Source organism: Bombina bombina, chromosome 5, assembly GCF_027579735.1.
Source record: "Bombina bombina isolate aBomBom1 chromosome 5, aBomBom1.pri, whole genome shotgun sequence".
Classification (NCBI taxonomy): domain Eukaryota; kingdom Metazoa; phylum Chordata; class Amphibia; order Anura; family Bombinatoridae; genus Bombina; species Bombina bombina.
The window spans coordinates 531,529,349-531,550,884 of NC_069503.1; the positions used below are offsets into that span (position 1 = coordinate 531,529,349).

The 21,536-nt window shown below is 36.0% G+C and overlaps 1 protein-coding gene across 1 annotated transcript in view; it reads right to left on the reverse strand.

The window, feature by feature from the left end:
* STAC (SH3 and cysteine rich domain) overlaps positions 1-21,536 on the reverse strand; it is a 472,981-nt gene that overhangs the window by 301,907 nt on the left and 149,538 nt on the right. Inside the window, exon 2 of the mRNA XM_053714461.1 lies at positions 16,610-16,886. Within this exon, the coding sequence (XP_053570436.1) occupies positions 16,610-16,886 (277 nt within the window). The remainder of the gene's footprint in view (positions 1-16,609; positions 16,887-21,536) is intronic.

Consider the following 21,536-nt stretch of genomic DNA (forward strand, 5'->3'; position numbering starts at 1 on the left):
ACAACGGTACATTTGTGATATCAATTTTCCATTTGAAATGCCAAATAATTAACTTGAAAAGTGACATACTCTTAATACATTATTCAATAAAGTCACTTACATTTTTGCCAAATCAGTTGATTCCTTCAAACTTGAATTGTTCTTGTACAAGTAATAGAAAGGATGCATTATTTTATAAGGGGCAATGCAGTTGCTTGAGTGATTATTTATACAATGTATAATTTTAGTCATGAAACTAAAATAAAATGGCAGTTTATGAGAGAATTTTAAATGATGCTGCAAAATGATTTTTAAAGCAAATATCAGTAGCTCAAATTAACATAGTAACATCCATTAAGTTCAACGTATACAGAGACTATCTGATTTACACTAAGAAACTGACAATTGAAGTTATATTAGACGTTTAAAAAGCCTACCCATTTAACACAAGCAATCATATCCCTGATTTTTTTTTAACCAGAAATGTATCTAAGCTATTTTTAAATTTACCTAAGGTATTGTCAGTAACTATCTCTTATATGCAAGAAATGTGTATGGTGTTAGCTTTATGTCAGACCTAATAAGCTCACAAAGCTACCCCAATTCTGATATTCTCCCAATATCAGAGGTATAGTTCAAGTTTTGTGTGGGGGTGGGGAGCGCTAAAAATATAGCTGTGAGTAGGACTGTGTTTAGTGATAATTAATTGTATTATCTATTTATGTTGCAATATTGTGCCTTTAGAATTCGTTTTAGTCTTTATTTAAAATGTGATAATTAACAACTGGTATCGGTAACTAATCAGTTGCTTTTTAACTTGAAAACCTTCTGTGCATTCGTGAAAATATTAATTAACACCTTTCCGTGTAGTACAAGTGTGTATACAATTAAATTATTTAGTAGTGATAGGGAACTTATATTGGTGACTAATATATATTCTGGCTTTTGAAATTTACTATACGTCTGTAATCAACACTGTTTGTGGTATACACATCTAAGATCAACTTTCCCTTTATCCAACAATAAACTGATATTATAAATTGACACTCCTTTATGTTTAAGAGTGGGATATATTATCCGTACTTTTGATAGAAATGATGCTAAACATATATATATTTTAGAAAATAGTTTACTTACATCTATATATATATAACAGAAATGACAAAAATAAAATAATAAAATCTGTTGTTTAAAATTCTTACACAGATAAAGAGTTGTTTTAGATAAACACAAATGCCTTTTTGAATATGCGGGTAGTGCTGTTAACCCTGTGTGTTTATATCTGAGTGTTACAATTACTTATATCCTATAATTCAAAACATTCATATAAAAAAAGCATATATACAATCTTTTATGATCCCATGTATAAAACTTCATATGAAAAGTTCCTATGTATATATTGTCTCCTAAGAGGGACTGCTTCAAGTTCTAATAATGTATCAAAATATTGTTTCTATTCCGGAACACACTTTCTCATATGTGCATATGTTTGTATATTAATCCTTTGAAATTATGTACACAGTTCGTTTAGTCTGTTACAAAGTTGTGGCCACAACTGTATTCCTTGAGTTTCGGTATCACCGGATGACGGTAATATTGAGTAACATTAGTGTTGCACTCCCCCTGTTAGTTAGAGGAGTGTTAGTTATGCAAAACTAGATAATGGGCAATAAAGGGATTATCTTTTAAAACAATAAATATTCTGGTGTAGACTGTTCCTTTAACTTTATGTAAGTTTAAGCTGTTTTCCAGCTGCGACTTTGCAGCACTAAAGTAATAGAGGGTTAACTATGTTACTAGCATCACAATAGAGGGTTGTAGTCAACCTTTATTAGTCTCCATGATGTATTTTTGAACTTTCGATTTTTCCTTATCAAAAATAAATTAACTTATTAGCCTTTTCTATGACATAAATGTCACCGTTTTCAAACGAAAGATGAATGAATATTATGTGAATGCATCAAATAGAAAATGATAATATTACAATCGATAAAAGATGCTGGTAAAATTACTAGTTGAAAAGCATGTGTAAGAGAACATTTTCCGTCTGCCAGAAATACAATAGACAGGCAATAAATTCACCTCAGATAAATCCATTTTTTTTGTATGACAAGTTGATGGGCCATGCAATTGTTCAACATATTGTCCAGATCTCCTAAAACAAATCTTGTGTGTGTCAGTTAAATAATGACACATTTCTTTAAAGAAAACAACAGCTTTTATTAATCTGCTTTATTTGGGAATACCAGATGGCTAATCATGGTTATGTTCAGACATGACTCTTTGGTCTTTGTACCTGTACTGAACCTTATAAGAAGCAGGTTTATGTATACAAAATAAACTTTATTAGATGCCACTTTACATACACAAAATAAACGTTATTAGATGCAGTTCACAAAAAAAACTTTATGAGATGCCAGTTTACGTATACAAAATAAACTTTATTAGATGCCAGTTTACTTACAAAAAATAAACTTTATTTGATGCTAGTTTATGACCATAAAATAAACTTTTTTACATGCTAGTCTATGTACAGAAAATACAACTCAGATGCTAGTTTATGTACACAAAATTAACCTTATTAGATGCTAGTAAACCTCATTAGATGCTAGTTTACGTACATAAAAAAAAAACTTTATTAGGTAATTAGTTACTAATTTCGGTACATAAAATACTTTACTTACATAAAAAACTTTATTAGATGCTACTTTATGTACATAAAAAACTTTATTAGATGCTAGTTTATGAACACAAACTAAACCTTAGATGATAGTCTATGTACACAAAATAAACTTTATTAGATGCTAGTTTACATACACAAAATAGACCTATAAGATGATGCTAGTTTACTTGCACAAAATAAACCTAATAGATGCTAGTCTACATATGCAAAATAAACTTTATTAAATACTAGTTTACATACATAAAAAAACTTTATTAGATGTACAAAATAAACCTAAAATATGCTAGTTTACTTTAAAAAAATAAGTCACCAAAACAAATTTAAAAAAATATATACTATACTACAAATAAAACGTTATTAGATGCTATTTCACATACACAAAATAAACCTAATAGATTATGCTAGTTTACGTAAACAAAATAAACCTAATAGATGCTAGTTTACATATGCAAAATAAAATTTATTAGATTTTTTTCTTCTTTCTCTTGTTTTCTTTTGTTGAAATGTAGCTCCTTTCCAATAAAGCATACTGAGATAAGCTCAGGAGTATGCACGTATCTTGAGAACTACATGTAAAACATCTATGCACACACATTGTATGAATGATACGTTTCAAAATATATAATGCAGCCAAAGCTTACCGGCAAAATGGTTTCTTTTTTTACCCTCATTAACCCCTTTAATGCAGGCATAGTGTTGTTTGCAGCAAGCTGCCCCCTGGACATTTTCATATATGGAAGGTGCTATTCAGGCCATAGCTATGGCAGAATGCACTTGTGCACATGCACGGTAGGGGGCACAGTCACAAGACACCTGACTAAAGCAGTGCAGAGTATAATGCTGAAGCTTTCATAAAGCATGTGATATTATCCCCATGGAAACAAGCTAGCAGAAACAATAGCAGTACCTGCTGCCCCTCCTCAACCCCTTTACTTGCATAAGTAAGTATCCTCACATACACACTTTGTTACATGATATCTAAGGGTTTGGAGTAAGACACTGATAAGGGGGTGGAACAAGCTTCACTTGGGAACACTAAAGTGTAAGTAATTTTGCAGATTTTTGAAAAAGTTATTAAAATACCTATAAGCTTTTTTTTACACTTTTTTTCCACACGCACATAACTCAAAATGTTTTATCTGAGACTCCAGAGCGACACTTTAACTATGTGTTTAACCTATTTGTAGGGTTCAGTACGTAGTATTGCAGGATTGCTAGTACTAATGTTACACGCTCCAACAAATTATAAATGTCATTTTTGCAATTTAATGTCCATTTAACAAATTAATAAATTGGGAATAATTTTACAATTTTACCTTCTATCTAAATAATTAAACTTTAATGTTAAGTGCCATGTCCTCCAATAATGGTAATAATATTGCAAATAATGTACAATGCCTCTTATCTATGACTTTAAAAGGAAATGTTGCTGTAATTATAACAAAGGATCTGCAGAACTATTGGCACAATATTGCTGCATTAAAAGGGACAGTTTACCGTAAAAAATGTCCCTCTTTAATTTGTTCCCAATTATCATTTTACCTGCTGGAGTGTATGAAATTGTTTACAAATAACTCCTTTATCTTTATATCGGCATTTGAAATAGCGTTTTTAGCCTGTGGTTTCCTTACTTATACTGAAAGTTTCTATACTTAAAGGGACAGTCTACTCCAGAATTTGTATTGTTTAAAACGACAGATAATCCCTATTTTTACCCATTCCCCAGTTTTCATAACCCACACAGTTATATTAATATACTTTTTACCTCTGTGATTACCTTGTATGTATACAAGTTCATTTCTTTTGACAGATTTGTACTTTATAAATGTGTACAGGTATAATATATATATATATATATATATATATATATATATATATATATATATACACACACATACGTATATAAAAGGAAAATAAAAGTTACAAATCCAGAGGGAATAAATTACGCCCAAAAACTAATTTCTTATTCATTCGTTAGTATTTATAGCGGTGTAACTTTATCCATACATAAATGTATGAAAACAAGAAGAACAGAATACCTGTGGAAACAATCAACCAGTCATTGGACTTATTATTTAAATATATTGACAGCATTCCAGCTCTAGAATAATAAGACATAACCAAACAAAAAAGTAGATTGTTGCATAGCAGAAATATATCAGTATATAAGAGGATGATAATTGTGTAATTTTAAAGGGATACGAGACCCAAAATTTTTCTTTCATGATTCAGATTGAGAATACAATTTTAAACATCTTTCTAATTTACTCTTATTATCAATGTTTCTTTGTTCCCTTGCTATCTTTATTTGAAAAGCAGGCATGCAAATCTTATGAGCCGGCCCATTTCAGGTTCAGCACCTTGGATAGCGCTTGCTTATTGGTGGCTACATTTAGCCACCAATCAGCAAGCACAACCCAGGTGTTGAACCAAAAATGGGCTGTCTCACAAGCTTTGCATTCCTGCTTTTCAAATAATGATAGCAAGAGAACGAAGAAAATTTCATAATAAGAGTAAATTAGAAAGTTGCTTAAAATGTCATGCTCTGACTCATGCACTACTGGGAGCTAACTGAACACATCTGGTGAGTCAATAACAACTGCTGCTGAGAATATCTGGTTTTATTTTTGAACAAAGGATACCAAGAAATCAAAGTAAATTTGATAATATTAGTTTATTTAAAAGAGCTTTATAATAACATGCTCTATCATGAAACCTGAACCTTGACTTTCCTATCCCTTTAAGAAAATCTAAACATCCCTTAGTGCAACTTCTGATTAGTTTATCTAGGCAAGCTCAGGGGCAGCAGAGAACCTAGGTTCTAGCTGTTGATTGGTGGCTGCATATATATATTGATTGTGATTGGCTCACCCATGTGTTCAGTTAGAAATCATTAGTGCATTGCTGATCCTTCAACAAATGATACCAAGAGAATGAAACAGATTAGATAATAGAAGTAAATTAGAAAGTTGTTTAAAATGGTATTCTCTATCTGAATCATGAAAGAAAAATTTTGGGTTTCATGTCCCTTTAAAATTATACAATTATCATCCTCTTGTATACTGATATATTTCTGCTATGCAACTATGTACTTTTTTTGTTTGGTTATGTCTTATTATTCCGCTATAAATACTAACGAATGAATAAGAAATTAGTTATTTACTTAATTTATTCCCTCTGGATTTGTAACTTTTATTTTCCTTTTATGTATGTATGTGTGTGTGTGTATATATATATATATATATATATATATATATATATATATATATATATATATATATATATATATATATATATAGTAAAAAGAGGTGAATGTCTGCGCTCAGGGTTTTATGCTGGATAATAAAAGTGGTATCTAGAGGTGAATGTCTGCGCTCAGGGTTTTATGCTGGATAATAAAAGTGGTATCTAGCTGTAAATAGACCTCAATTAGTATTACTCTTATATAGGTGTATACAGTTTGTTATGCAGTATCTACAATATATCTGTAGTAATACAAATTATATGTCAAGTGATCGGTGCAAGCCCAATTCAAAAACTCTTTTCAGATACAACCTTAATCCAGCACCAAGTCTATTATAAGTCAATGGGTTGCATACAATACAGTCAATTTGAAGACTACTGTTGTATCGGTTCCCCAGTGCCTGCGTGATCTCTGCAGCTTCTTCTGGTAAAGAGAGAGTCCTCTTGAACAAGTGGATCCTCCCAGTAGATTTCTGAAACAATAGAGTGTAGAGAAGCGCACAAGAAAGGCACCCCTAGTGAAGCCTGTTTTTACTAGTGTATTTGAGCAAAACAAAGTAAATAGAACCACTCACGTGATTTAACCTCAATCAGTATGAGGTATAGATAAGACACCGGTATAAGTTGGTACAGACGATCTCTCCTTCTGTTTTCCCTTATTCCCAGTTGTCCCCTGTAGTCCCTCCAGAACTGTATTTCCACAGTGTAGTTTCTTTGAAAGTGTAAACCAAGTCCACTCACAGTATGGGGATGATTAGGGTTATATAACAATAAGTATAAGCCTTAAACCGCACAGTGATGTTCAAAGCTAACAAGTTTATTAGTACATGTAAATAACCACATAAGAATACATATAGTGTTAAAAAGCCACTGCAATGGCTGTGATGAAAATGCAGCACGAACGGATGGGATCAGTATCAGTGCTTGTATACCTCAAAATCCCTCCGTTATTGAGCTGCTTGTCTGTAGCAAAAAACTAGGCCCACTCTACACCAGGTAACTCTTAGGTAACGATCACACAGTTCTGTGTGATACAATGTACCCAGTGTTCCTGTATCAAACCAGTGTCGGGCCGTACGTGTGGCAGGGGGCGGAGCCTTATGCGTTTCGAAACACTATTGGTTTCTTCGTCAGAGGTAGGGGCCGCCCCCCTCCTGTCTGGCTTTATATTGCGTAAACATGGCTCTGTGTTAGAGTAATTATTCATAATAATGTTATGAATAATTACTCTAACACAGAGCCATGTTTACGCAATATAAAGCCAGACAGGCTGACGAAGAAACCAATAGTGTTTCGAAACGCGTAAGGCTCCGCCCCCCGCCACACGTACGGCCCGACACTCGTTTGATACAGGAACACTGGGTACATTGTATCACACAGAACTGTGTGATCGTTACCTAAGAGTTACCTGGTGTAGAGTGGGCCTAGTTTTTGGCTACAGACAAGCAGCTCAATAACGGAGGGATTTTGAAAGTATACAAGTACTGATACTGATCCCATCCGTCGTGCTGCATTTTCTTCACAGCCATTGCAGTGGCTTTTTAACACTATATGTATTCTTATGTGGTTATTTACATGTACCAATAAATTTGTTAGCTTTGAACATCACTGTGCGGTTTAAGGCTTATACTTATTGTTATATAACCCTAATCATCCCCATACTGTGAGTGGACTTGGTTTACACTTTCAAAGAAACTACACTGTGGAAATACAGTTCTGGAGGGACTACAGGGGACAACTGGGAATAAGGGAAAACAGAAGGAGAGATCGTCTGTACCAACTTATACCGGTGTCTTATCTATACCTCATATTGATTGAGGTTAAATCACGTGAGTGGTTCTATTTACTTTGTTTTGCTCAAATACACTAGTAAAAACAGGCTTCACTAGGGGTGCCTTTCTTGTGCGCTTCTCTACACTCTATTGTTTCATATATATATATATATATATATATATATATATATATATATATATACACATATACATACATTGTATATATATATATATATATATATATATATATACATAAATACATACATACATATATATGCACACACACATATACATACTACAATGTCTGCAGAATATAAACAGTATTGTGCTAATTTATACTACAGTTTCAGTCACATCTTCCCCTGGATACCAACCATAAAACATGACATGTACACAAGCACATTTTAATTTTAAATAAAAGCTATTTTGTAATGCCCATGTATCAGTAAAATTGCTTCCAGTGAAAGTTATCACAGACAGTTTCATTAAAGCTTTTATTGTGCACAAAGCTTATCTAAGTATGCCTTATGCACCTGCATTAAAACACCTCACATTAGAGCATATATAGCATTGGCGATTACTCAGTTTACAGTATTGGTGACAAATACTAGTCACTGCTGGCCATATGCTCAGTGAAAAGCTATCTTTTAATGGGACATACAATTCAAAATTCACCTTTCATGGTTCAGACAGAGCATGTCATTGTAAATACATTTCTGTTTACTTCTGACAACTTTATTTCATTTTCTTGGTATCTTTGTGGAAAAACCTACCTAGGTAGACTCAGGAGCAGTTGTGCACTGCTGGGAGCTAGCTTCTGATTGGTGGCACATATATACCTCTAGCTCCCAGAAGTTTATAGCTTCTCTCGAGTTAACTTTAACTATGTGTTTAACCCTTTTGCATACATAAGTGCAATAATAAAATTCATTAACAAATCAGAGCATTTTCTTTTTGCACCTGTATGTCCTTTTAAATAACCATACCTTTTACTAGTTGCATTTTTGCTATTAAATGATTAATTTCAAAATTGGAATGCATTCATGTGTATTTTAAGTTTGTGTTTAAACACGTAGTAATAGTCTACTACAGCATAATGTACTGACTTAAGATTTCATTTCATGTGTGATAATCAGTGACCCACCAGTTAAAGTAATTTAATTGTATACAGTACAAGAATATATTCAGGTTGATTTAGTGTGCATTAAAACAATAACAATTAGTAGTACTCTTCTGAATATCATAGTTTAAAAATGTAGGGATGCTAAAAATAATTTAGAATAAAATAAATATCCTATTAAAACAAGAGAATGTTTTTTTAATTGGATTTACTACTTGTTAATTGGATGCATAATGCAGATATTTGATAGTGTAGTACATCCCTCCCAGGAAGCCAAGAAGCTACCACAATATGCCCCTTGCTTCCAACTATACTTCAGCACAAACACATTAAAGGGACAATCTACTGTAAAATTGTTTTTTTCTTAATGCGTTTCCAATGACTTGTTATACCCGTTGCAGAGTATAGAACGTATGAGAAATTACTTATTTAGGTTTATTTTTGGATATGCAATAGCATGTGTTGTTCTTTGAAACCACAACCTTTTAATATCAGTTGAGCTTGCAGGGAAATCAGATTTCCTTATTTTATGACTTTCTGTACATACATGTGTCTCTATATTATCTCTCTCTGTATACCAAAGCACAATACTTGGAGAGAAAATTGGAAATTGAAAATTAACCTTTATTTTACTTACCTCTCCTAACCCCTAGTGGTAGTGTAATGTCATATGTAGGCTATGCAGCCTTTCTGTAGCCTATACTTAAAGAGACATTCATGATTTATATAATTTTAAACTTTCCAATTTTCTTTTATCATCAAATTACCTTTGTGCTCTTGGTATTCTTTGTTGAAAGCTAAACCTTGGTAGGCTCATATGCTAATTTCTAAACCCTTGAAGGCCGCCTCTTATCTCAGTGCATTTTGACAGTTTTTCACAGCTATACAGTGCTAGTTCATGTGTGCAATATAGATAACATTGTGCACATTCCTGCAGAGTTATGAGTCAGCACTGATTGGCTAAAGTGCAAATCTGTCTAAAGAACTGAACTAAGGGGGAAGTTTGCAGAGGCTTGTATACATACAAGGTAATCACAGAGGTAAAATGTATATTAATATAACTGTTGGTTATGCAAAACTGGGGAATGGGTAAAAATTGGGAACAAATTAAAGAGGGAAATTTCTCTTGTAAGGTGTATCCAGTCCACGGGTTCATCCATTACTTGTGGGATATTCTCCTTCCCAACAGGAAGTTGCAAGAGGACACCCACAGCAGAGCTGTCTATATAGCTCCTCCCCTAACTGCACTCCCAGTCATTCTCTTGCAACTCTCGACAAGGGAAGTATCAAGAGATAAGTGGTGACTTAGTGTAGTGTTATCTTCAATCAAAAGTTTGTTATTTTTAAACAGAACCAGCGTAGTACTGTTTTTACTCTCAGGCAGAAATTAGATGAAGAATTCTGCCTGGAGGTTGATGATCTTAGCGGTTTGTAACTAAGGTCCATTGCTGTTCTCACACATAACTGAAGAGTATGGAAGAAAGCTTCAGTTGGGGGAACGGCCTGCAGATTACCTGCTTTGAGGTATGTTCAGTATTTTTATTTCTAGAGAGATGAAATAAGTTCTAGAAAATGCTGACAGAGCCATGTGTATTTGAGGTAAGCCTGATGCAGTGATTTAACAGCGACTGGGATCATGCTTACAAAACAGGGTAATACTCATGTTAATATTATTCAGTGTCAAAACGTTTACATGTTTTTCATAAATAGAACGTTTTTTCTCTGAGGGAGATAAATCTTTATTTGGGGCCTAGTTTTCCACTTGGCTAGTCAGATACTCCTAGGAGTATTTTCTTAAGGCCCCTCTGATATCCAGTACATGGTGGGAGGGGCCTATTTTAGCACTATTGCTGCGCAGTTTTAATTCAGACTGAGACATCCAGCTTCCCTAGAGGAGTCCTTTGGCATCTGAGGACCGTTATAAGGGGTTTATTCCTTCACCAAATTGTATTTGAGGGCAGGTAGGAGCCTCAGCAGAGCTGTGGCAGTTGCGCAACTGTTTTTTTACAAGTGGTTGATGTTTTTGAATCCGGTTTGGGTGCTAAGGGGTTAATCATCCATTTGCAAGTGGATGCAATGTTGCTTTAGTCCCCTACACACACTGTAAAAATTTTGAAGACTTTACTATATTTTTACACTGTTTTGCAGTTTAAGTGCTAGTTTTTTTCTCTTAAAGGCACAGTAACGTTTTATTTAATTGCTGTTTCACCTTTATTAAGTGTTTTTCAAGCTTGCTTGTCTCATTACTAGTCTGTTAAACATGTCTGACCTAGAGGAAACTCCTTTGTTCAATATGTTTGGAAGCCATTGTTGAACACCCTCCTTAGAATGTGTACCAAATGTACTGAAATTTCTGTAAACTATAAAGACCATATTATGGAGCTTAAAGATTTATCTCCAGAGGATTCTCTGACTAAAAAAAGGGAGATTATGCCATCTAGCTCTCCCCATGTGTCAGAACCTATAACTCCCGCTCAAGTGACGCCAAGTACATCTAGCGCGTTTAATTCTTTTACCTTACAGGACATGGCGGCAGTTATGAATGCAACCCTCTCAGAGGTATTGTCCAAACTGCCAGGTTTAACAGGGAAAGCGAGACAGCTCTGGGGCTAGAACTAATGCAGAGCTTTCTGACGCTTTAATACCTGTGTCCGAATATACCCCTCACAATGCTCAGAGCTGAGGCAGGAGAGCTTCTATCTTGTGGGTGACTATGTCAGATTCAGGGAAGGCGTTTGCTTCAGTCTGATTCTGAAATGACAGCGTTTAAATTTAAGCTTGAACACATCCGCTTATTGCTTAGGGAGGTTTTAGCGACTCTGGATGACTGTGACCCCATTGTGGTTCCAGAGAAATTGTGTAAGATGGACAAATACCTTTGCAGTGCCTGTTTACACTGATGTTTTTCCAGTCCTAAGAGGTTTTGGAAATTATTACTTAGGAATGGGATAGACCAGGTGTGCTGTTCTCTCCCCCTCCTGCGTTTAAAAAGATGTTTCCCATAGATGCCGCCATACGGGACTCGTGGCAGACGGTCCCTAAGGTGGAGGGAGCAGTCTCTACCCTAGCTAAGCGTACAACTATCCCCGTCGAGGACAGTTGTGCTTTCTTAGATCCTATTGATAAAAAATTGGAGGGTCTCCTTAAGAAAATTTTTATACATCAAGGTTTTATTCTCCAGCCTCTTGCATGCATTGCCCCAGTTACTGCTGCAGCGGCTTTTTGGTTCGAGTCTCTTGAGGAGGCTCTACAGGTGGAGACCCCGTTAGATGATATCTTAGACAGGATTAAAGCTCTTAAGTTAGCTAATTCCTTTATTTCTGACGCCGTTTTTCATTTAACCAAGCTAACGGCTAAGAATTCAGATTTTGCCATTCTGGCGCGTAGGGCGCTATGGCTTAAGTCCTGGTCAGCAGACGTTACTTCGAAGTCTAAGCTTCTTAACATCCCCTTCAAAGGACAGACCCTATTCGGACCCGGCCTGAAGGAGATCATCTCTGAGATTACCGGAGGAAAAGGTCACGCCCTTCCTCAGGATAGGTCCAATAAATTAAGGACCAAACAGATTAATTTTCATTCCTTTCGAAACTTCAAGGGTGGCGCAGCTTCGGCTTCCTCTAATGCAAAACAAGAGGGAAATTTCACCCAGTCCAAACCAGTCTGGAGACCTAACCAGACTTGGAACAAAGGGAAGCAGGCCAAGAAGCCTGCTGTTGCCTCTAAGACAGCATGAAGGAGTAGCCCCCGATCCGGGACCGGATCTAGTAGGGGGCAGACTTTCTCTCTTCGCCCAGGATTGGGCAAGAGACGTCCAGGATCCCTGGGCATTAGAGATTGTTTCCCAGGGTTATCTTCTGGAATTCAAAGGATCATCTCCAAAGGGGAGATTTCATCTCTCACAATTATCTGCAAACCAGATAAAGAGAGAGGCATTCTTACGTTGCGTTCAAGACCTACTGGTTATGGGAGTAATCCACCCAGTTCCAAGAGAGGAACAGGGACAGGGTTTCTATTCAAACCTGTTTATAGTTCCCAAAAAAGAGGGAACTTTCAGACCAATTTTGGATCTCAAGATCCAAAACAAATTTCTCAGGGTCCCATCCTTCAAAATGGAGACTATCCGAACCATCCTCCCTATGATCCAGGAGGGTTAATATATGACTACGGTGGACTTAAAGGATTCTTAACTCCACATTCCGATTCACAGAGAGCATCATCAGTTCCTAAGGTTCGCCTTCCTAGGACAGGCATTACCATTGTGTGGCTCTTCCCGTCGGGTTAGCCACGGCGCCCAGAGTCTTTACGAAGGTTCTAGGGTCCCTTCTGGCGGTCCTAAGGCCGCGGGCATAGCGGTAGGCTCCTTACCTAGACGACATTCTGATTCAGGGCGTCGACTTTTCAAATCGCCAAGTCCCCATACGACATTGTTCTGGCCTTTCTGAGGTCTCACGGGTGGAAAGTGAACAGAGAAAAAGAGTTCTCTTTCTCCCTTCACAAGAGTGTCCTTCCTAGGAACTCTAAAGAATTCAGTAGAAATGAAAGATTTTTCTGACGTAGGTCAGATATCAAAGCTTCTAACTTCCTGCCGTGTTCTTCTTTCCACTTCTCGGCCATCAGTGGCTCAGTGTATGGAAATGATCGGCCTAATGATAGCGGCAATGGACATAGTTCCATTTGCCCGCCTACATCTCAGACCACTGCAACTTTGCATGCTCAATCAGTGGAATGGGGACTACACAGATTTGTCTCCTCTGTTAAATCTGGATCAAAAGACCAGGGATTCTCTTCTCTGGTGGTTATCTCGGGTCCACCTGTCCAGGGGAATGAGTTTCCGCAGGCCAGAGTGGACTATATTGACGACAGATGCCAGCCTTCTGGGCTGGGGTGCAGTCTGGAACTCCCTGAAGGCTCAGGGTTTGTGGACTCAGGAGGAAGCCCTCCTTCCGATAAACATTCTGGAACTCAGAGCGATATTCAATGCTCTTCAGGCTTGGCCTCAGCTAGCTGTGGTCAGATTCATCAGATTTCAGTCGGACAATATCACGACTGTAGCCTATATCAACCATCAGGGGGGAAGTTTCCAAGATAATTCTATGGGCGGAGGTTCACTCTTGCCATCTATCTGCTATCCATATCCCAGGAGTAGAGAACTGGAAGGCGGATTTTCTAAGTCGGCAGACTTTTCATCCGGGGGAGTGGGAGCTCCATCCGGAGGTTTTATGGCCCAGCTGACTTAACTATGGGGCAAACCAGAACTGGATCTGATGGCGTCTCGTCAGAACGCCAAGCTTCCTCGTTACGGGTCCAGGTCAAGGGATCCCCAGGCAATGCTGATAGATGCTCTAGCAGTGCCCTGGTCCTTCAACCTGGCTTATGTGTTTCCACCGTTTCCTCTCCTCCCTCGTCTGATTGCCAAGATCAAACAGGAGAGAGCTTCAGTGATTTTGATAGCACCTGCGTGGCCACGCAGGACTTGGTATGCAGATCTGGTGGACATGTCATCCTTCCCACCATGGACTCTGCCGCTGAGGCAGGACCTTCTACTCCAAGGTCCATTCAAACATCCAAATCTAGTTTCTCTGCGTCTGACTGCTTGGAGATTGAACGCTTGATTTTATTAAAACGTGGTTTCTCCGAGTCGGTCATTGATACCTTGATTCAGGCTCGAAAGCCTGTCACCAGGAAAATCTATCATAAGATATGGTGTAAATATCTTCATTGGTGTGAATCCAAGGGTTACTCGTGGAGTAAGGTCAGGATTCCCAGGATACTATCTTTTCTCCAAGAAGGATTGGAAAAGGGACTATTGGCTAGTTCCTTAAAGGGACAGATTTCTGCTCTGTCTATTCTTTTGCACAAGCGCCTGGCTGATGTTCCAGACGTTCAGGCATTTTTGTCAGGCTTTGGTTAGAATCAGGCCTGTGTTTAAACCTGTTGCTCCGCCATGGAGTTTAAATTTAGTTCTTAAAGTTCTTCAAGGGGCTCCGTTTGAACCCTTGCATTCCATAGATATCAAGCTCTGTTTTTAGTAGCTATCTCTTCGGCTCAATGAGTTTCAGAGTTATCTGCCTTGCAGTGTGATTCTCCTTATCTGATCTTCCATGCAGATAAGATAGTTTTGCGTACCAAACCTGGTTTCCTTCCTAAGGTAGTATCTAATAGGAATATCAATCAGGAAATTGTTGTTCCGTCACTGTGTCCTAATCCTTCTTCAAAGAAGGAACGTCTGTTACACAATCTTGACGTAGTTCGTGGCTTAAAATTTTATTTGCAAGCTACTAAGGATTTTCGTCAAACATCTGCATTGCTTGTTGTCTACTCTGGAAAGAGGAGAGGCCAAAAGGCTTCGGCAACTTCTCTTTCTTTTTAGCTAAGAAGCATAATCCGTTTAGCCTATGAGACTGCTGGCCAGCAGCCTCCTGAAAGAATTACAGCTCACTCTACTAGAGCGGTAGCTTCCACATGGGCTTTTAAACATGAGGCCTCTGTTGAACAGATTTGTAAGGTGGCGACTTGTCTTCGCTTCATACTTTTTCTAAATTCTACAAATTTGATTCTTTTGCTTCCTCGGAGGCTATTTTTGGGAGAAAGGTCTTACAGGCAGTGGTGCCTTCCGTTTAAGTACCTGCCTTGTCCCTCCCTTCATCCGTGTCCTAAAGCTTTGGTATTGGTATCCCACAAGTAATGGATGAACCCGTGGACTGGATACACCTTACAAGAGAAAACAAAATTTATGCTTACCTGATAAATTTCTTTCTCTTGTGGTGCATCCAGTCCACGGCCCGCCCTGTCACTTTAAGGCAGGTGTTTTTATTTTTTAAACTACAGTCACCACTGCACCCTATAGTTTCTCCTTTTTCTTACTTGTCTTCGGTCGAATGACTGGAGGTGGCAGTTAGGGGAGGAGCTATATAGACAGCTCTGCTGTGGGTGTCCTCTTGCAACTTCCTGTTGGGAAGGAGAATATCCCACAAGTAATGGATGAACCCGTGGACTGGATACACCACAAGAGAAAGAAATTTATCAGGTAAGCATAAATTTTGTTTTTTTAGGGTAAACTGTCCCTTTAAATGCAGCAATATTGTGCCAATAGTTCTGCAGATCCTTTGTTATAATCACAGCAACATTGCCTTTTAAAGTCATAGATAAGAAGCGTTGTACATTATTTGCAATATTATTACCATTATTAGAAGACATGGCACTCAAAATTAGTTTCATTATTTAGATAGAGGGTAACATTTTTAAATTATTCCCAATTTATTCATTTGTTAAATGGACATTAAATTGCAAAAATGACGTTATAATTTGTTGGAGCGTGTAACATTAGTACTAGCAATCCTGCAATACTACGTACTGAACCCCACAAATAGGTTAAACACATAGTTAAAGTGTCACTCTGGAGTCTCAGAGCTTTGCTTGTCCTGAGCAGATACAACTGCTGAGCCATTTGTCAGCAGCAATGGCACAGCTGGATCAAGCAGCTAAACCCTTTGCGGGGTTAAACATAGATTTGTATGTTCGCTAGAGTTAAAATGATGTGTTCTAAAGAATTAGAGCGTGTCATTTTTCCACTACAATGGCCCTTTAAATTTACATATTTTTCTTAGTAACCTTTTTAGAAACGTAGCACCTGATCATAAGGTAGGCTCAGGAGTGTGCATGTGTCTCTAAGTGCTACAAAACAGTTTGAGTTATGTGCATATTCTTAAAAGAAAAAGTTTGGGTGTAGTATCCCTTTAACAATGAAGGACTGTTCTTTTAGAACTCATATACATTATGACTAATAAGATTTCATTAACACCCAAAACTTACCTACAATCATGTGGTTGCATAAGTCGCAAAATGTTGGTTTTTTAAATACATGTTCCTGAAACGTGTGAGCTTTGCTGTCGGACTGCTGGGTTGTTTTGGTTGGAGTATTTGTCGGGCTCTCTGAACTTTTGATCTGGCACGTATTTTTTGGACTCACATGTGGTTCTAATTCAGCTTGTAGTTTCATATCGCTATTAGTCCTCTGGAAGAAATTGTCAGCACTTTTGCTTCTCATGCTTTTGGTCTTGAATGAAAGGGATTTCTTAAGTTTCTGTAGCTGTAATGATATAAAAACTGTATTATTATTATGATTTTTGATTTTATTTGTACATGTACTTCTTGGTAATAAAAATTTATGAATAAACAATGAAAACTATGATCTAAATAATGTTCCAGATGTTTTCCGAGACTGAGAGGCCTTTGCTAAGGGACACAAGTGGACAGATTTGCAGGTGTTCTTTAAGCGGCGTTATGGTTGTGAGGCGGAATTGCATGTGTTTTGTGGGCCGGGTTTGGCTATTTGTGGAATTGTTGGTCTAGCTGAAATTCCAAACTAGAGTTGCCAACTTTTTTCTTTGAAGAAAGTGAGACTAAGGAGTCAGCAAATTTTACATAGAAAATCAACAAATTATAAAAGTAGCTACTAAAAAAAACCACACTTTATTTTACAATCTGATACAGTTTGGTACAACAAAATTCTTCAGACAAATCATCTTCATTCACAGTCTACTTTAATACATTCAACAACTTTATGCAAAGCCGTGAATTCTCATCTAAGGCACAACGGGAGTAAAGACATTAAACTTTTTTTAAATAAGAGTACAAGAGCACATTATTAAATGTTTGAAATTAAGATTTTACATGTTTTTAAAAAATAAGTGAGAAAAATGTTCTAACAGCAGATAAATAACAGAACCTCGGAGACTGTAAAAACGTTTGGGCAAATAAGGGAGTTTCCTAGAAATAAGGGAGGGTTGGCAACTCTATTTCAAACTGTGATAATCCTGCAATATGATTAGGATCTTTATATTTTCCCTAAGTACTCAGTAACTACATCACATATTGAATTAAATACACCCATATAATAAAAACCATGAGACACTCCTACATATCTAAGATTTTGACAATTTTGCTTTAGGCAAAATTATCAGTTAGATGTATATTTCTTAATTCAAGGACTACTATAATTAATACCAGCTCTCTATGTCTAATATACAATTCCATACACAGTTTTTTAGTTCCAGCTCCATTTGGCAGTGCTAAACGTCAAAATAAAACTATCATGATTCAGATAGAGTATACAATTTTGAACAACTTTCTACGTAACTTGTATTATCTAATTTACTTAATTTGTCTGATATCCTTTATTAAAGGGCATACCTAGATATGCTCAGAGCATATATGTGTTCGAAGCACTATATGGCAGCAGTGTTGCTAATGTATAACATTAGTATAAGGTGTGCTTTAGTAGAGCGCTGGTTATGGAGAGGATACCACACAACTTACAATATGAAAAGATCCTTTGTTCTTTTCAAGTGTAATTGGAGTTTGAAGGGTAGTAGTAAGTGCGCTAGAAGAAGCTGAAGGTATCCGTTGAGAATATGTTTAATCTTATATGAAAATGAAATATAATTGTATGGTATGTGAAAATATATATGAAAAAATATGTGAAAAAAAAATATATGAAAAAAAAAATATAGTATACAGTCTTTAGGGAAGTGTTAACGTACCCAAGGGGTACCTTTAAATAGTCTATATCAAGGATTTAAGTGTAAACCAAACTAAAAAATGTGTTAAAAAGTTGCTTATCAGTGATATCTGTGATACAAAAGTAAACAAAAATGATGAAATGTGTAATTACGATAGATTCACCATATAAAATAAAAAAAATATAAAAAATACCCTAAGGACTTTTCTGAGTATACCTGAGATAAAAATACCTCTATCTAAATTATAAGTGAAAAACAAACTTAAGAATACCTAAGAAAGAGATGCTTATCTGTGATCTATGTGATGTGTGAATAAAGAATAAATCATCAACTGTGTAATTACAATAGTCTTATTACCAAGGGAAGGAGACTCTCAGTGTTAAAATGTGTTATAACAGATTTGGAGATCACTATATAAGAGGTGACAGATCTAAAAACCTACTACGAGACATGAACTAATGTATATATCAGGATTTATTTATAAGATACGATATGAGTAAAATTTTAAAAAGGGGGATGTCTCCCCAAAGCCAACAGTAAAAAAGGTCTAATAAAATCAATATTTATGCATATCAAATAAATTTGCCACAAGCTGTATGTTTAAAAGGCGTATTTGTTTCACTTTGAAGCTATAGTAGGTCCACTCTGTCCTACGACAGACTTATAGTCCAAAAAGCAGTCTCTAGCATAAATAAAAGCCAGTAGGATGATACAGTTTGTAGATGTCTGTGCAAATGCCGTAGAGGGTAGTTTTAAAGGCCGGACTTGTGTCTGATTACAGGAGCGATTATAAAACTCCTCTTAATGTAATACAGTCAGTTTACCTTGTTTTCTTGTGTGGTAAAATCCTTTTACCTTCGTATGAGGCCGATATCAGATGTCAGTCCCCAGAGTCCAGACTGAATCAGTACGCTGCATGCACCTCGGCGTCTGACGTCATCGGTACATTTTCCAGCTGTCAGTGCAGATTATCGGCTCTAACGGATGTTCTATTCAAATACAGTTACAGGATAACTTCACTACTTTTGTAGCTAATGTAATTCCCTGCACTTAGTGCTAGTGCACGCAGGAGAAAAAAGAGCTCAAGCACAAAAGGAATGTTAAACTTGCGGATTAACCCGGGTTACCTCAAAATTTTCAAAAGTTCTTAGATTTCAGATATCATCATTCATATGATGTAAAGAAAGATATGCACAGTCACTTAGATCAACGCGTTTTATAAAGATACAGGTGACTGGCAAGGTGTGTCCTTATAAAGGGGTCTTGAAGTCCCTGATTGGTTATTCCTTAATTGTTATTCTTTAAGGTGGAATTTCAAGTGTTCTGTACATCTGAGCATTGTATTCCTTGTATATATCCTGGTTTTTAAGGTGGAAATTTTTCTTTCAAATTAATAAAAACATATATCCTTCATTCTGGCTGATATTGTATTCTGCTTTTTGTCATTTCGTTTCTTAAGTTTCTGTTGGGTATTTTCAAAATTGTGGATCTCTTCATATAGCATATATATTACAACATTCCAATCTTACATTATTGATATAGAAAAATATAAAATTGAGAGAGTTTTCTTAGCGATAATATGGCCTTGAGACTAAGCAAATAACAGATGTGATATAGATTATCTTTAACATTAGGGAGTGTATATGATCTTTCCTAGTGGAAAATCCTTCTTTGTTATATATTCAAATAATTTGTTGTATGCAGATTTAATATGATCCTTGATTATTCAAAAAGAAATGGTGAGAGGTCTAGTTCAGAGTTTAGACCTTTCGGGTATAGAGTGTCATATTTATAGATTAATTCAGCCTCTTATTAATAACTTCTTCTCTATATTCCTGCCTCTCCAATGTCTATGTATTTTTTGTACACCCCAATATTTTAAATCTTTGGTATTACCTTTATGGACTAATTTAAAATGTTTGTATAAATGAGTATCATCTCTCCCATTTTTAATGTTACCAATATGTTCTCTTATTCGGTCCCTAACCATTCTTTTGGTTTCCCCAAAGTAGAAAAGTTTACAGGAGCACTTTAAGATATAAATTATATTTTTATTGGTACATCTTATAGTGTCTTTAATGACAAGGGGTTTCTCTCGGTTATTTATTATGATATTTTTCAGTTTATTACTGTGGCTACACGCCTTACAGGAGTAGCATGGAAAAAATTCCATAATGCTTTTACCAGTTAGGTCTTTTTGTTTTTGGATGCTTTTCCTTGATTTTTTTTTTTCACTTATAATTTAGATAGAGGTATTATTATCTCAGGTATACTCAGAAAAGTCCTTAGGGTATTTTTTATATTTTTTATATTTTATATGGTGAATATATCGTAATTACACATTTCATCATTTTTGTTTACTTTTGTATCACAGATATCACTGATAAGCAACTTTTTAACACATTTTTTAGTTTGGTTTACACTTAAATCCTTGATATAGACTATTTAAAGGTACCCCTTGGGTACGTTAACACTTCCCTAAAGGTGAATATATCACTGTATATTATATTATTTTTTCATATATATTTTTTTCACATATTTTTTCATATATATTTTCACATACCATACAATTATATTTCATTTTCATATAAGATTAAACATATTCTCAACGGATACCTTCAGCTTCTTCTAGCGCACTTACTACTACCCTTCAAACTCCAAATGTATAACATTGCTACAAATATTGTTGCAAATATTGCTAGCATACTATGCTCAAGACATGTGTACGCTTTTGAGTCTACCTCCTTATGCTCTTCAACAAAGAATACAAGGAAATTAAGAAAATTTGATAACAGAAGTAAACTGGAATGCTGGAAAGTTTAATTTTGATTTGAATGCCCCTTTAGTTTAATTTTGATTTGAATGCCCCTTTAATTTGGATAATTCTTCACCTATTATGTTCTGGTATATATCATGGACATTTAAAAAGGTCATAGGCCAAGTGGTATGCTATTGATATAGCGCGGGTTGCGATACGCAATATTGCTGGAGCGTTACAAGTCCATGGTAAAGACCGTTACCAGAGAAGTGTTAGCGCAGCCGACTTCACTTTAGTACAGCCTACTCTTTCAATGGATATTGCAAACGCACTAACTTGCGCTCATATTTCAAGTTGAAAGTTATAGTTATTGCTGAAGTAAAGTTTAAATGTTTTAAAAAAATGTTTTCACAAAACACATGTAAAAGACATTAAGGGCCAGATTACAAGTGGGGAGCTA